This window comes from Lagenorhynchus albirostris, chromosome 5 (assembly GCF_949774975.1).
Source record: "Lagenorhynchus albirostris chromosome 5, mLagAlb1.1, whole genome shotgun sequence".
Taxonomy (NCBI): Eukaryota; Metazoa; Chordata; class Mammalia; order Artiodactyla; family Delphinidae; genus Lagenorhynchus; species Lagenorhynchus albirostris.
The window spans coordinates 75,863,734-75,881,550 of NC_083099.1; the positions used below are offsets into that span (position 1 = coordinate 75,863,734).

Below are 17,817 nucleotides of genomic sequence, written 5' to 3' on the forward strand. Positions count from 1 at the left end.
TAATAGGGGAGAAAACTTTGGGAGGTGATAAATATGTCTATGGCCTTGATGGTGGTGATGGTTTCATGGGTGTAGAGTTATCCCCCAACACATCAGGTTGTGATATTAAATATGTACAGCTTTTTACATCAACTGTACTTCAATAAAGTGGTTAAAAAGAAAGTCATTACCTAAAATGAAAAGACAACCTACTGAATGGGAGAAAATATTTGCAAATGATATAACAATACAGATTAATATCCAACATATATAAATAGCTCATACAACTCAACATCAAAAAAACAAACAACATGATTTAAAAATGGGCAGAAGACCTGAATGGATGTTTTTCCCAAGAAGACATACAGATGGCCAACAGGCACATGAAAAGATGCCCAACATCACTAATCATCAGAGAAATGCAAATTAAAACCACAGTGAAGTATCACCTCACACCAGTCAGAATGGCTATCACCAAAAAGAACACAAATAACAAACACTGGAGAGTGTTGGGAGAAAAGGGAACGCTCCTACACTGTTGGTGGGAATGCAAATTGGTGCAGCCACTGTGGAAAACAGCATGGAGCATTCTCCAAAAACTAAAAATGAGCTATCATATGACCCAGCAATTCTACTCCTGAGTATATATCTGAAAAAAATGAAAACTCTACTTTGAAAAGACACATGCACCCCAATGTTCATAGCAGCATTATGTACAATTGCCAAGATATGGAAGCAACCTAAGTGTCCAAGAGATGAATGGATAAAGAAGATGTGGTATATATACAATGGAATATTACTCAGCCATAAAAAGAATGAAATTTTGCCATTTGCAACAACATGGATTGAGTAGGAGGGCATTATGCTAAGTGAAGTAAGTCAGACAGAGAAAGACAAATACTATATGATATCACTTATATGTGGAATCTAAAAAACACCACAAACTAGTGAATATAACAAAGAAGAAACAGACTCACAGATATAGAGAACAAGCTAGTGGTTACCAGTGGGCAGAGGAAAGTGGGGAGCAGCAAGATAGGGAAAGGGGATTAAGAGGTACAAACTACTATATATAAAAAAAAATAGGGCTTCCCTGGTGGTGCAGTGGTTGAAAGTCTGCCTGCTGATGCAGGGGACATGGGTTCGTGCCCCGGTCCAGGAAGATCCCCCATGCCGTGGAGTGGCTAGGCCTGTGAGCCATGGCCGCTGAGCCTGCGCGTCCGGAGCCTGTGCTCCGCAACGGGAGAGGCCACAACAGTGAGAGGTCCGCATACCGCAAAAAAAAAAAAAGCTACAAGGATATACTGTACAACATGGGGAATATAGCCAATATTTTATAATAACTATAAATGGAGTATAACCTTTAAAGATTGTGAATCACTATGTCGTACACCTGAAAGTTATATAATATTATACATCAACCATACCTCAATAAAAAAAAAAGAAGAGCAAACAGACTTTCACACATGTGAAATGACATATAAAGAAGAGCATTCACCACAGTACTGTCTGAAATAAAAGTCGGTTGGAAACAACACAAATATATTTTAAAAAAGTCATTACCATAGGAAACCAGGTGAAGGAACAGGGTGAATGAAGATAGTGGTGGGTGGGTCTTCTCGATCTATACTTTTCTATTTAATTTTGATTTTAAAAATTAATTCAGAAATTAAATTAAAAGATATAAAGTAGGTCTGAATGATTCCGTTGCCTACCTCTACCATTGCAACAAATAAATTTTATTGATCTGACTTACACTACTTGAGTCCTCTTGCCCAAGAATTCTGGCAGCATCTTACAATGATAATTACAATTGGTTATGGATTCTATATATACGTAATTTGTGTTCTCCCTTCAATGACATAGAAAGATGTTGGTTTTGGTTTAAAGAAATATATATGTGCAATTAAAAAATGTTTGGCAAGTCATATTTGGAAGGCCAAAATGCTAATGATTGATAGAATCATAGATGATATTTTTTGTCCACCTGCCATTTAAATTTTCTACAACAAATGGGTATTACTTCAGTGATGAGAAAAAGTCACTTAAAATGTTTTGAAGACTCCTAGCAATACCCATTTGATGCTAATCATCTTTCTCCTGAACTTTGGAGTATCCTGATCTAATCATGGAACAGCAGTGATTATAATGCAATTTGGGCTTACAAAATGCAAATATGCAGTGCTCAAAAATCAATAAGTATCATACTTATTGCTATTTTTGGAAGAACTGCAGGTGACACACATATATTTAATATGACTTCTAAATTAGAAAGAGGAAAAAATTATATAATGCTATAAGTGAGGATCACATTTTTTTCAAGGCCAGAAAGAAAACATCTTTTTTTGTAGCAATCTGGCTCATTACTATATATAACATAATATGTTAAAATATGAATCTATTTTTCATATAATTTTTATTTCTGGAACGAAATTCTAAAAGACACTTATTATGTGACTCTTTTCCATGAGAACACTAAATAATAAAAGGTACAAAATCTTCAGAGGTAGTGTTTTCAGATGTTGAGATGTTCTTTACACAGTCATTTCTCATATGGGCTGAACAGGGCTGGGGTTGGGGGCGGGGGCGCGCTGGAACATTTTGACGGGTGGGGGGAAGAAACTCTGATGAGCTATTCTAGGACAAGGACTGGTGAAAGGAAATGAACTGCCTTAAAGAAAGCAGGACTAGGAGGAAAGAGTACTTGGAAGAAGAGAGAAAGAGGCGAATTTGGAGCCCTGGGCACCTACAATAAATGCTATTGGCTGTAGGAAACCTCCACTTCCCCACTCTCAGGATCTCACTCCAATCCCCTCCCTCTCACACCCATGATATATAGGCCCTTCTCCTTTAACGGCAATCAAATAAATGATACAACAGCCCGGATCATGACATTCCACATAAGATATACAATTGTATTCTTGCTTTAGAAGTTGCAAGGACTCTGTGACGACTCAGGGAGAGTGTCCCTCCTTCCTTGACTTATGACCCAAGGTCAGTGGCCTGGTCACTTAAGGTTAATTTTAAGCGCACAGTGGTAATTATACCCACAGAGTTGATAATTGATCTAGATGCTGAAGATGGTGCTAGAATTTTATTTAATTTAAATAGAGCAATAATACCCTGACTTTTGGTGACAGCAGGTATCAAAAACCTATGGGAGGATGCTCTGCTTGAAAATTCTCAGGAAGTGAAAGCACTTTACAATGAGTTAAGTACATAGACTATCATTGCTACAATTAATGCCTTTTCGGAAAATGCAGGTTTTAACGGCAGCTGCCACTGCTAGCTCACCTTTCTACTGACCCGAGGCCTCACTTTCCTTCCCTCCCACAGCCAAGCTCAAGTCAAAGAGCCAGAGTTCATACCTACTCACAGTCGTGAGGGGGTCTTCCGAAGTCTCAATTTTTCTCAACTTTAAATAACCTCATGGGGATGTTGTGAGGATTTAATAAATCCACGTAGGTAAAGAACCCAAACCACTGCCTGGCATATAGCAGGCACTAAATAAACATTAGTTCTTCAGGATCAGTGCTTCCCAATCTTAATAAGCTCCACTCCTGTAGACTTATCCCGAGAGAGCTCTCCCCACCACGCCCCTGTTGGAAAATCTATAGTAGATTACCTTCTCCTAAACCATATCCTGGGAAAATCTTGATTGGGTATTATGCAAAGATTGGATTTCAAGGTCACAGATCATGTAAGTTTGGGAAATGCTGGGCTAAACTAGTTAGTTTATGGCAGGACTTCCAAAATCCTATAATATGATGAGGCACATTATAAACCTCTGAAGTATCTGACAGAGTGTGCAGTGCTTCCCAAACTTCTTTGCGAGTGGAACATTTCTGGGGGGACTTTGTCTTAAGGAACACTCTTGGAAAACCTTAGTTAGTGGACATCACACCTGGCTGTGCACTGCCCTCTGGGTTAGGATCTGAGCATCTGTACTGTTTAGCAAAGCTCCCTGGGTAATTCTAATGCATCCAGTCCATAGGTCAGCTTTTGAAGGCAACTGCCCTATTCCAGTGTGCTTCCAGTTGTTAGATCCTACATCAACGCCATATGATTTAATTTTTAAATAAACAAGCTAAGCATTTTAAAAGCTATTTATTTCGTGCTGGGCATATCAATTCATAACTTTGAGTAAGATATGCACTACCATCTCAATGTAATTGTTGATGGTAAGTGGCAGTATTAAACTCTATTTTGCTTTTTAATTTGAAGCTTATGAAGATGACAGGTTATGTACGTCTGATCAGTATCATTCTACGTACTTCAAATAGATGTGATGAGTTTAAATTAAAGCACAAGAGGTCACAACACTTCATAAATGATGGGATATTCCTCCTCAGCTGTTCTATAGAAACATCTTGGTCCTCACCATTTCAATAATCATATGTAATAAATCATGGGAGAACGAGCAAAGCAAGGAGTTTAAGAGTTTGCGTGAATGTCTGGGGTTCTTTCAGAAATGAATAAAACTTCTAAAGAAATGTCAAGATTCAAATACTGTAGGATATCACTTATATGTGGAATTTAAAAAATACAATGAACTAGTGAATATAACAAAAAAGAAGCAGACTCACAGATACAGAGAATGAACTAGTGGTTACCAGTGGGGAGGGGGGAGGGGCAATAGGGGGTAGGGGATTAAGAGATACAAACTATTAGGGATAAAATAAGCTACAAGAATGTATTGTACAACATGGGGGATATAGCCAATATTTTATAATAACTATAACCCTTAAAATTGTGAATCACTATACTGTACACCTGTAACGTATATAATAGTGTACAGCAACTACACTTCAATAAAAAAATGTCAAGATCTAAGCAGTGTCACTCCTCTGTTAAAGTATTACGATACAATATATTATGCAGTTACTCTATGAGGAAAATGCTTCGCTCTGACTTTGGACAGGATCCTGGGAAATGAAACCTCTAGCATTTATTGATAGAAAAGCTTTGTGATCTTTGTCATTAAGTACTATGGAAACAGCACCATTCCAAAGGCACCCTGAGTCATTCTGATTTTGTTATTCTTGCCAAAGGTAAATCTGGCCTATATTCTTACTGCTTCTGGAGAAGTATATCCTTCACAGAGGACCTCTACGTCAAGGGTGCAGCTTGCATTTAAAGGGGAGCATATGTGATGACCTTGTGTATGCGTGCTCTCAAGCATGTGCGTGCACACTTGTTGGGACAAGGGGAATGAAGCGGGGTGGGGGGCTGTGCTGTGGTAACAGGGCAGGGGGGAGAAGAACAATGAGGAGGAGACAAACAAAGCTGGAGGCAGCCAGGGAGAAAGGCATCAGGCTCATCTTTGCAGGCAGTCCAGGACACTGTCCCTTATCAACGCTTTCATACAAGTGGAGCTAGAGATCGTTTCTAAGGGATCCATTAGTGACCACACAGATTCAGAGCCCATCTTGGAAGAGGCTCTGGACTGCAGGCCAGGACAGCTGGTTAGCATACTGAGCAGCCGTCAAACTAGTGGAGAGTTGTGCACACTCCAGGGAAGGTACCAGATTGTTCACAGAAGTGTTTAATCAGCACAGTTGGATCACCTGGGCTGAGCCATGACAATCAGTGGGCTCTGTCCCTTTATTTCACAGCAGAAACTTCAGCTTACGTTAGCGGTGAAGGGGCAAAGTGTGCAAGGCTGGACTCTTACTCAGCATATGCCCCACCCTCACCTCCAACCTCAAGCAGCAGTTTATCTCGCTGCACTGCTACCTGTTGAATATGTTTCGCTAATATTTCCTAAGTTTGTTTAACTTGTGTGATCAGATGAATCAAAAAGTATTGCATAGGGCTTCCCCGGTGGTGCAGTGGTGGAGAGTTCGCCTGCCGATGCAGGGGACACGGGTTTGTGCCCCGGTCCGGGAGGATCCCACATGCCGCGGAGTGGCTGGGCCCGTGAGCCATGGCCGCTGAGCCTGCACGTCCGGAGCCTGCGCTCCGCAACGGGAGAGGCCACAACAGTGAGAGGCCCGCGTACCGCAAAAAAAAAAAAAAAAAAAGTATTGCATAAATATAAGTTTAATGTTAAAGTAAAATATAAACAATCTCACATTTAATGTTATTCATAGCCACTGACAGCCTGTTTAGCAACTAGGCAAGGACGCTAAGCAGTTAGTGTGTACAAGTGAAATGAACATGACTTGAACACCCCCAAATGAATGTTTAGACTTTGTCTGACTTTGGGTACTCCGCAATATCTATAACCAGCACCAATGTCGATGGCTTACTGAAAAACAATAGCGACAAAATCACAGCTAAATTTTTTTTAGGGCCTTTCTGATGGGTAAGGCCTCAGTTATCCCTTAGAGTATGGGTTTAGGGCCCAAGAAAAATCACAAGTCTTCCCCTTCCTCTTCGCTTGGCATTTGAATATTAAGACAATGACAGTGTGACTTAATAGGGAGTTATGAAGACTTGGATTCTTTGGCTGTGTTACTAATTGGTTTGTGCAGGTCACGAACTTTTGTAAGCTCCAGTTTCTATAAAACAAGGGAGTAGGATAGAACGAGATTTTCTTGGAGTGTGAAAAAAGCATAGAAAGCACAGAATACGCATATTTTGAAGCAAGGGGTGTGTGTGTGGGAAGGAGTAGGAGAGGCAACGGAGGAGAAGGCAGCCGCAGCCTGGCAGTGTGGCCTCCAGAAGGGGCTGTGACCTGCACATCCCTTTTCTCACCACTTGGTGGAGCCAGCTCCTCACCTTGTAGTTACAGATCTACCCTCTGTGTTTCAAGGGGTTGTAAAATCAATTTAGTGGGTGGAAACCAGCATTAAAAAGGAAGGAGAATGGGACCTAATCCAAAATATCAGAGTGCATCACACACAGTGAGGGTGTTATTTTGGAGGACTTAATTTTCCTCTTATATATAATGTATAAGCATATGCATATCAGGACATGATATATAATTTTTCTTTGGTTCATGATCAAAAATATTTGAAAAGCACTTTGCTGACGCTCCTGCCTGCAATAGGATGCAGGGAGGTCTAGGTCTTTATCCATCTCTCTCCCTCCCCCTCACCCTCGACCCTCCCCCTTTCTCCCTCTCTGCTGATCTACCATCTCCCTCTAGTAGTGCCCCCCTTTCCCCTCTTCCTTCCTCTCTCCTTCTCCCCATCTCTTCTTTCCCCTTGTTATCCACTGTTCTCACTTCTCCTCTATCCAGGTATTTTGCCCCACTTTCCCACTCACTCTGTCTCTCCTGCCTTCCTTCGTGCTCTCCTATACCACCATTTCTGACTCATACCATCTCCACCCACCACCTCTCCCCTCCTGAGCCTCCATCTCACAGACACAGACGTGACAAGACACAGTCTAAGTAGGAGTGTGACGGCCAGACCTCCCCCATCCTTGACCCAGGGTTCAGACTCACTCCCAAACTCCTCCCATTGCCTCTCGGCCTCCCTCTTAGACTTCACCACTCTCCTCCCTGAAAGGGCCTGTGTTCAAACTCTCCTCCATCATCAAGGGAGCCGTGCCTGGCTGTACAAATCCCACTGGTTATTTATATTCCATCTCAAATGCCCCTCCTCTGGGAAGCCTTCCTGTTCCTCCAACAGAGACTATTTTCTTTGCTCCTTTGATCTGCACTTGTGCTCACCTCCACCCTTATCACCAGTACCTCACTGATTCCCAGAACTCAGAGGGCAGAGCCTTGGTCAGATTCCTCACTGGGTACCAACTCCATCTCCAAACCAGTGCAGGGCTGACCCCAGGGTGGAACTCCTGGGAGATCATGGAAGTGTGGGCCTGGTTCAGTGGTTCACCGGCCTCTCCCATCATTCCCCCCCACCTTGTCTTCTCCTGCCCTGCTGCACACCACCCTCTGCTCCCCACTGACCCCGGCTACCTGGTGCCCTGGAAGGCTGCCCTGGGCCTGGCCAGTGTCTCAGCTCAGTCCCACTTAGCCCTGGCCCTGGCCCTCAGCCTCGGGCCGGGGAACACTAGGCTGGTAGGGCAGTGGGTGGTGGCCAAGTCCAAATCTAATAGCTTCTGGCCAGACCTGGAGGAGGGAGTTTGCAGAAGGGTTATCCAGCCCTGGTTGTTGGTCCCCTACTTGTCTTTCCAACCCTTGCTGAAAACTGACTTATTTCAGGTCATTATTGTAAGGGTGTGTGACCTGGATGACACACCTATGGAAGAAATGGGTTTTCCTCAAATTTGAGGATGCACACGGAAGCTGGTTAGATATGAATCAAACAAACCAGATTTGGCAGTGCCAGCTGGTGGTCTATGGAGCAGGGGACGGGGAGAGAGCACTGAGGTGGGGAACTACGCCCTGGAATCTACGCCTAATCTTTCAAGGGAGAGATGTGACATACTGGGCAAGTCACTGGCCCCTCTCTGGGTCTCAGTGTCCTTATCTGTAAATGGAAATGGTTGTACTTGATGGTCAGGAAGACCTTCTGATCCCTGACAGCAGAGATTTTATAAAAATGTTATTGCCCAGACTCACATATGGCCATATCTCCAAAAACTGAAAAGGAAAAAGTAAAGTTCAGATTTAACCAAAGGTGATGAGCATTTTAAACAAATAGCTGTCCTTATCAAAGCTGAAAATCTAATACAAGGCAAACTGAAAATAAATGATTTCCCCACATCATGAGCTGTAGGTCAAAGTGGGGAGACAGCATTAGCGAAATCATTACCGTTTGGGGGGTCTATTTATGGTACATACTACCTTATCCGAGCGCTCCCAGAATGCTTAGCAAAATGCAATAGAAATGGATCTAGTTTTTGAGTAGATAAGCTTCATGATCTTTACATTTAGTTCTATAATAAAGAGATATAGTACGAAAATAGGGAGAGTGGAGGGTAAAACCTAAGTATCATTCCACTTAAACCTCCAATTTGTGTTAAAATTACTACTTGTAGGTATTAAATTCTATATAGTGAATTGTTCTTCTTTATAGAAATTTTGGTACTTGGGAATTTCTCCATTCAATACCTACAGAGACAAAGGTCCTAGAGAAAGATCACATACATACAGCTACTCTTTTTTTTTTTTTTTTTTTTTGTTGCGGTACGCGGGCCTCTCACTGTTGTGGCCTCTCCCGTTGCGGGGCACAGGCTCCGCGGCCATGGTTCACGGGCCCAGGCCCTCCGAGGCATGTGGGATCTTCCCGGACCGGGGCACGAACCCATGTCCCCTGCATCGGCAGGCGGACTCCCAACCACTGCGCCACCAGGGAAGCCCGCCACCTATATTTATTAAACAAAGTTGAAAACGCAGTTTTCAGTAACAATAGGCACATTTCAAGTGTTCGCGAGGCACACATGACCAGCGGCTACTGTACTGGACAGCACAGACACGGGACATTTCCATCACTGCACAGAGCTCGATGGCGCGGTGCTGTTTTAGAATCTTGCCTCAGGGGGGCTGCTACACCGGCGCCCACTGCCTCCCCCGGACCTCTCCGAGCTGGCAGTTCCATCTTCGTCATGACGGCTTAATTCAGTCAAAGCCTTGACTAGCCTGACCCTAGGACGTCCCCGGGACTGTATCCTACAACCCTGAATCTCTACCTCAACCCTTCTCTGCAACAGCGTTCTTAGAGAGCTATAGGACTTTATGTCAACATTATTTCTCAGGTCTTGAGGTTTCCTCTATTTGTACTTTGGAAACGGAATTATTTCCATAAGCTGGTTATTATGTAACTAATCAACCAAGGTTCTTGCTGACCCTCTGTTAATGATGGACCATGTTTAGTATGCTGTGGGAAAGATATTTAAATCAAGTTGGGAGCTAGAAAAAATGAATTGTGAGGTTTTAGGGCTCTATGATTCTACTGATTTCAACAAAACATAGAGGGTTGATTGATGTTCTCCCCTATAAGCTGTCAAGAAATATGTTCCATTAGATAGTTTGATTATCCATCTATCTATCTATCATCTGTTGTTGTTTTGGTTGAGGGTGGGGAAGATGAGGTAGTTAAGGGTGGAGGAAGTATTTAGGTTGAAAGAAAACTTCAGTGGAATTTGAAGCCTAAGGCCCACAGAGTAGGAGGTTAGCCTCAGATGCATTCTAATGTCAGGATTCCCAACAGTTTTAATGAGCAGAAGCCACTTTTACTTCCTCAAGGCCTGGCTATCATTCTGATTGGGTCTGAAGATGTTGGCAGGTAGGTCCCTCAGGACACTGGGGAGAGACACTGATGAATACTTGACTTCACCCTCCACTAGGAATTCTAGACCATTGCAGAGAAAGAAGTGTGAGTGAGAAAGAAGTCTGACAGCCACTGACTTAGAAAATTTAATGGGCAATACTTTACCAGGCAAGATTTCCCAATCAGCTTTGGTCCACTTGTTGGGAAAGCCCTGCTGTTGGGTATTTATGGCCCTGAGTGTGCTCCACTGAAACCCTCCACCAACCTACTTGTTATGAAAATCGTAGATCTCCTGGATGTTGCCAAAGATGATATGCTCCTTATTAAGGATCCCAGGGGGGATCTCCTCCACACCACTGGTCATTTCCCATAGGTAGGTCTGTAAGACAGCAACAGTTCTGTCACTGGCAAGCACTGCCACGTGAAATACACACAAAACAAACAGGGCTTCAAAGCTGTGGGGTAAGGCGCAGATTGGGAATGCATGTAGAGCCTAAAAAGTGAGATGGTAAGTAAGCAGAATGGAAAGAACGAAAACCTGGATGCTCCATTACTGTGAACTGTTGCTAGGGAAATTCACATCCCAGACTTTAGCAAGAATACAAACTCCACAGTCTTCTTATTTATTAAATGTGTTTGAGTCTGACTGTGTGTCGGGGGGAGGATGCAGATTTTTAGACTCAACTTAAGTTCAGCGACTGTGTCATAGATTTTATTTTGAATTCAAGTGTGTTATATGCTTTTTTTTTTTTTGCTGGGCCTAGTTCCAGTCTGAGAAAAGTTTCTTTCCAAAGCACTTTAAACTCCCATGCAATTATTATTGACTCTGGGAGAAAGATGTCCTCTGGTTGGTTTTTTATTCTTCAAGCTCTGGGAGAAGACAGAGTACTGAGCTCCTCTCCAGGACTTGATGTGGCAAGGATGTCAGTTTCTAATACAGCTGAGAACTGATGACTGCAAAACTTACCTCTAAGCACTCGTGTAAGTCCCTCACATAAGCCTTCTCTGTCTGAAGCAGTTCTGCCATAATGAATCTAGAAGGAAGCAAATGGGCTTTTAGTTGGTTAGAGATGTAATACCTACCTTCCTTCAAACTTCACCGCCCCCACCCCAGCATTTACGACATTCTTGAATGTCCTATTTTTCTACTTTACCAATATACGTCTCTTCCTTTGAGTCCCTCTCACTCTGATCATTTGCTCTGTGTCCCTTCAGCATGTTTGTGCTCAGCTAGTTCCATACTCTCTTCCCCTTTTACCCCCCCAGTTCTACCATGTTGTGATTCTGTGCTGATGTGTGTGCTCTCAGTTGCACATCTGTGTGTGTGTGTGTGCACATAAGCTTGTAATGCCACTCACACTCATTCTCACCAACTAGACACCAACTCAGCTTCCCATGTTCCTCTTACTGTAGCTCCCAGAATGATGATTCCTGCTAAGTAGAATTGCTGACTTACATCAAAACAGTTCACAGTCCCACAGGTTAAACCAGGTTTAAAAGCCAGAAACAAGATGCCCAAGACACCACCGCCGAGACTGGGGGTTAGCAAACTTTTTCTGTAAAGAGCCAGAGAGTGACTACTTGTGGGCCATTCAGTCTCTGTCACAACCACTCAGCTTTGCTGTTGTGTGTGAAAGAAGCCACAGACAATATGTTAAAAAAGTAAGTCTGGCTGTGTTCCAATAAAACTATTTATGAACAGAAAAGAAGTTCATCTAATTTTCACGTCACAAAATATTCTTCTTGTTTTGATGGTTTTCAACCATTTAAAAATATAAAAAATAATTTTTAGCTTACAGACTATATAAAACAGGTGGTGGACCAGATGTGGCTTGCAGGCCATAGTGTGCTGACCTCTCGCTTCTAATGGGGTTATTTTACATCACAAACTGATGTGCATGAGGCTGTGATCCCAAGCACAGCACAAGCTAATGATATTAACTGACTACTCTTCAGTCTCCCAAAAAGAGAAGCTGTGCTACACATATGCAAGGGGAAGGCTCCTTCCACCTTGGACCCCTAAACAACACAATGTACCCGTGCGGGCGTCCAACTCACGATGCGTGGCTTCACTGTAGTGTACCTACGTCACTTCCTTTCTTTGACAAATTTGTTTTAGAAATGGTGCTTCCTAGCTGGCATGTGATATGCAATAATATCAGCACAAAATATATTTTTATATATTTATCTTAGATTTTCCATGTCATTTTTTCACGGAACTTCATAATGAGAATCCCTATTTACAACGTGTTCCATCACATAAAAATTTTGAGAAGGATTATCCCGAGTGCCCTCTGGTTGGAGATTTCAGAAGAAATATTAAAATGAGCAGCATCTTTTCCTGAACCTTTATCTTGGTGGGATTTTCCTTAAAGCAAAACTTTGTTCTAGCAGTGGCCTTTCTATTAAATTATTGATTTTAAAAATTCCCTTTTGCAGGAGTTAATGAGCCACTCTCTCGTTAGTCTTGCTCTATTGGTAGAGTGGAAAGTCCATGAGCTTTGAAGTCAGACAACCAGGAATTGAATTATGACTGTCATTTCCTAGAGGCAGGACTTGCTTCTCCAAGCCCCAGACTCCTTACTTATAAAACAGCTGATCACACAGGGCTGCTGCAAGGATTAAACAAGATCCTATAAGCAAAGTTCCTAGTACACTGTAAGTGCTTGGTAAACAAAGAAAGAAGGAATATCAGAAGGAACGTAATCCCACTTGCTTTGAAAAGTTGTCTTTGATTTTACTGCCTTGGGTTCTGGCATGCCTCTACCTTCTCCCTTTTTCTCCAGCTGCTTCCTGCAGTTTTTCCTGTTTTTATTCATAATTTAGCTCCACTATCCTCTACCCCGTTTTGTTTTACTTTCCACCCACCCTTTACCGTCCTCTGGCTATTTGGTGTCTCAGAGGCAGCCCAGCAGGAAGATCTGGCCACGTGTTGTCTCCTCATTTCCCTCTCTGTTATGGGTTGAATTGTGTCTCCCCCAAAATGCATACGTTGGGTCCCAGCCGCCAGTACCTCACAGTGTGACCTCATTTAGAGACAGAGTCATTGCAGATGCAATTTAAGGTGAGGTCATACTGGAGTAGGGTGGGCCCCCGTTCCAAAATGACTGGTATCCTTAAAATGGGGGGAAGTCGACACAGGCCTGTATTCAGGGAGGACGCCATGTGAACATGATGATGACCATCTGTAAGGCAGGGAGAAAGGCCTGGAGCAGAGTCTTCCCTCCCAGCCCTCAGAAGGAATCAACCCAGCCAACAGCTTGATTTCAGACTTCCAGCCTCCAGAAATGTGAGACAATACATTTCTGTTGCTTAAAGCACCTGATTCGTCATACTTTCTTACAGCAGCCCAGATGAAACCTAAGCTCTGACTTCACAGACCAGCTTGAGTTTCTTCAGTTCCAAGGGACCTGTGGTCCTACTTCATTTTGATAAAATCAACTACAGAGGCCTTCTTAATCTTAGAACACACCATTTTTTTTCCAGCATTACCCAAAAGGAATGTCAAAATACTCTTCATAAAGCCCTTGCATATCTCTGGCTATGTGTAACTTTGTAACACTGATATAAAGAAATCAGAGTGATCAAGACACGGTTTGTAAGGTTGACATGGTTCATTGTTTCTGCTGTCCAATGCCCTAAAGTTCTTGGTTAGTGTGAAATGTGGGTGGAAGCATCATGTCTGTCCATTCCAACCTCTGTAGGTGGTCATGGGGACACAGCAAGCTGTCTAAAGGGACGGGTGGCAATGAAAACCAAGCATAGCCATGAGGAGCCTGCCAGTCGGTGGAACCGTCTCACGCCCAACCCCCTACATACTCTTTCTTCCGGGCTGATTTCCGCTTCTCTTCATTGACCTCATGGTTGGCATCCCGGAGCTTGACCTCACGATCTGAAAGGCTTGCTGGGATGATATCCAGCTCCAGGTCCTTGTTATCCTACACACAGAGAGATCGCAGAGGTCACCTTGGAGATGCTTTGGGAAAGCAACTCACCAGAGTTGGTGGAGGTGGGGGAAGGGAAGAACAGAGAAAGATATTACAGAGAAGGATGAGAAGATGGGGGAATCCCACCAACTGCTACCCACAAGCACTCTTCTTCATGGGATAATTTTTTTCTCAAATAAGAGAAGTATAAAATGTTCAGGTCAAATGCTCAGGGATAATATCCACAACAAAGAAAAAGAATGTACACATTTTATAATTAGTGTCATAGTTCCTCAAGGACGTTGGGCCTGATTAGATCTACACACACACACACACACACACACACACACAGGTCTAAGACTGATGATTAACCATTAAAACAGTTGTGAAACAGAAATGTAAAAAGATATAAAACTTTCATTTGTCAAGGGAAAATAATAAAAGTAAATATTTTCATTTAAACAAGCAACTTCCCTTGGAAATAGAAAGCTAAATGATAGAACAATTACTGAATTTTCTAATTGCCCATCCATGCTTATTTCAACCACTGTTTGGTATTTATATAGAATAGAAACCTCTAGGAAAAAAGTCTCACAGGTTAAAGCCTGGGGGAGACGTTAATTTCCCCCAATCTTTGTGGTTTGACCACTTTATTCTCTAGTCTGCTCTGCTTCAGAGTATGAGCCTATGTAAAGATTTAAGAATTAGAAATCCTAGGATTAAATTGCCAGTCTGTATTTCGCTCTTAATTCATAGGTTAATGACCCCTATTATAAAGAAGAGATTAAAAGTCAGTCTTCCTTTGCTTCCTGGAAAATAGTACTTCTTTTCAGTTGAAATGTCAAACAGACTTTATACAAATTGCATACCTTATTCTTGAAAGAGCACTATTATACACACTGAGGACGCTAATCATTTGCTGATTAACATAATTGGGGGGAAGACAGTACTGATGAAGCCAAGACAAAGGGCTTAATCCTCAAAGTCAACAGTTAACTCTACACACAGAAAAGCTCTGTTGTGTAGCCACAGGCGCTACCCCTGGCCAGCCAATTTTGCACTGTGTATAGCACCAGTCATGGAGAGCTGGAAGCCAATGGCTCAGCAAGATCCAGTCCCTCCAGGAGAAGGACAACACAAGGCAATGCTCTAGGGGTCAACAGCTCAGGAAGATTCCTCTGCAAACCCAGCTTCCCTCCACGGCAATGAACAGCAGTACTGAGGGAGGTAAGAAAGGAGGACATCCCAGCTGGGCGATCCCACACCTACCTCTGTGTTGACTCCAAGGGCTTTCTCCAGAGAGTACCGGTACTTTCCCATCCTCAAGGAGAAATCTCTGTAATGCTTGTCCACCGTGGTCACCCATTTCCTGATCTCTGTGGCATGAATGTGGCCTTTTTCCACAAAGCTATCGGCCAGCTGAATCAGGAGTTTCACCTTCTCCTTTGTTTGCTGCCCCAAAAGATGGTCGTAAGTTACTAGCTTACCTTTACTATCATGGCCCTTCACTCCAGCCCTCTTTCCTTCTTCACAGAAGCCATAGATACCCCAGAGCCAGACTGCCTCCGTTTATATCCCAGTGCTGTCACTTACTGGCTGGGAGGGCTTGAGCAAACTACTGAAACCCTCTGTGCCTCAGTTCCTTTATCTGCAAAATAGGGATCATAATAGTATCTATATTGCAGGGTTGTCGTGAGCATTATATGAGTTGACAATGTAGGATGTGTCTGGAACACAGTGTTCACAGTAAAAACTCAGTAAGCAATAAATGTTAGCCAGTGTGGTTATTGATGTAAGAATCTCTTTCATTAATACAGCACTTTATCAGTTTACAGAGTATGTTCATGTTACATCTGAGACTCGTTTGAGTCTTAAAGCGTCCCTAGGAGGCAGGTGGAGGGAGGTGGTACGGGTCTCTTTGAGGCTTAGAGAGGCTTAGGGCTTGTCCAAGTTCATACAACCTGTAAGTGATAGAGCCGTTTGCCTCTGGTCCATAGTTTCTAGTTCTCTCCCTTTACTCTACTGGCCTGAAGAAGGCTTTCTAAACATCAGGTGAGTTGGCACAGCCAGGATGTACAAAAATCTAACTAGCAGATTTAAGAGTAAACTCTGTCCCTTTCACCACCAGGATCTTGTTTTTAGCTTCCTTGAGAGAGAGAGAGAGAGAGAGAGAGAGAGAGAGAGAGAGAGAGAGAGGGAGAGAGAGGGAGAGAAGAGTGAACAAAGCTAGTGTCCATCACAGGGCTAAGTGAGGTGGAGCCCTGACGTGGGTCAATTTCATTTCTAACAAGAGTGTGTTCAACATCTACTCTGTCCACATCACGGTGCAGAGGGCTGTGGGGAAAGCCCTGGGGGGTAAACAAAAGAAGAAAAAGAGATTTCCACCAGACTGTCTATATCCCTAGAGGGACAAGATTTTCACACAGAGCAGTTCAATAACTCAGGGCATTATGTAATTGAATGTCAGAATAAGAAATATGTATAGTTAACACGGCAGGAATTTTAAAACAGGAAAAAAATGAAGGTGGGCTGGCAGGGGCAGAAAAGGTGACATGGGGGAGGTGGGACCTGTGCTGGGTAAGATATGGAAACGGAAGGGCTATTCAAACAAGCAAACGCTTGCTCAGAAGAATATTTACATAATATTCTGAGAAGTAATCTTTTATCTTTCGGACTGGGGGAAAGTAGGTACAAGGTTTGGATCATGCTACGATCTGGGTAATTGAGGGAAACTGAGACAGAAAATCACTGGATCAAGAACAGAACAGGCAGAAGGGCCTTTCTTTCTTTATGCCACCACCCTCACCTGTGCCTCTCCAGGCTCACCCACAGCCCCTCCCACGAGAGACTGACCCTCTCAAGAACTGCCAAAGGGAAGCTTCTGGCCAGAGAGGCAAGCAGAGAGAACTTGGTCCCCCACGGCCAGGGCTCCCGCTCTCCAGCAACTCACTCAACACCTTCGAGCCTCTCCTACCTCAGCACAGTGGGCTGGTCCCCAGGGCTGGGAGATAAGGAACCAGAAGAGCTTCGGTGTGAAGGAAAGAAGGTAGGTATGAGGACAGGAGAAACACCTCCTTAGCAACGAAAAGTCAAAGAATAATGGCGCTGGGACTCGGTTAATACAAGATACCTGGTATTCCAAGGACTTCCATTTCTTGCATTTAGGGCTTCCCCTCTAACCTGGGAAACAATTTTTCTTAGGTTTGTCACTTACTTAAGACAGTGATTAATTTTTGTAGCTATAATCAAGAAATCCATCTTCATATAAAATCTTGGAAACACACATTTATTCTCTGCTCTTGGTAAGGAGACTTGAGCACGAGATGGGGGTTTATAGCCAATTGGTAGCAGCAGTCCTACCAGAGCAGCCCTACAATTTCCTATCAGAGGAAATTATATCCTAAAACATCAAAACTGATTCAGAGTCAACAGGGATAGTGGCTTGTGATCAAGAGCATTCCAGGTATGTGTGGGACCCAGGGGGAGCAAACAGACAGCGAAACTGGCAGCGTAGACAAGCTCTTCCCCACGTGGCCTCACATGCCCACGTGACCACCTCCACTGCTCTCCGTGGCCCCGAAATTCCAGCCATGTTAAATAAACCTCACCTGCCCCCCACAATGTGATGAGTGGCTCCTCCTCAGCCCTGCTTTCACCCCAGTGGCCCTCCCTCACCTCTCCTCCTCCCCACAAGCCGAGTGGGAGGTGCCCTTCCCAGTGTTCCCACAGCACCACACACACGCTGCTACTTGGGCGTGTATCACGCTGAGTTATTTATGTCTCCT

General features: G+C 43.4%; 1 protein-coding gene across 5 annotated transcripts in view; it reads right to left on the bottom strand.

Annotated features, from left to right (window-relative positions):
* KALRN (kalirin RhoGEF kinase) overlaps positions 1-17,817 on the bottom strand; it is a 513,398-nt gene that overhangs the window by 99,129 nt on the left and 396,452 nt on the right. For all 5 annotated transcript variants that reach the window (XR_009540742.1, XM_060150454.1, XM_060150452.1 and 2 more), the window contains exons 22-25: positions 15,302-15,484; positions 13,926-14,044; positions 11,074-11,140; positions 10,376-10,485 (exon numbers count right to left, since the gene is read on the bottom strand). Coding sequence is in view for 4 of the 5 variants with exons in the window: in XM_060150454.1 (XP_060006437.1) it covers positions 10,376-10,485; positions 11,074-11,140; positions 13,926-14,044; positions 15,302-15,484 (479 nt within the window). In the remaining variant the exon portion in view is untranslated. The remainder of the gene's footprint in view (positions 1-10,375; positions 10,486-11,073; positions 11,141-13,925; positions 14,045-15,301; positions 15,485-17,817) is intronic.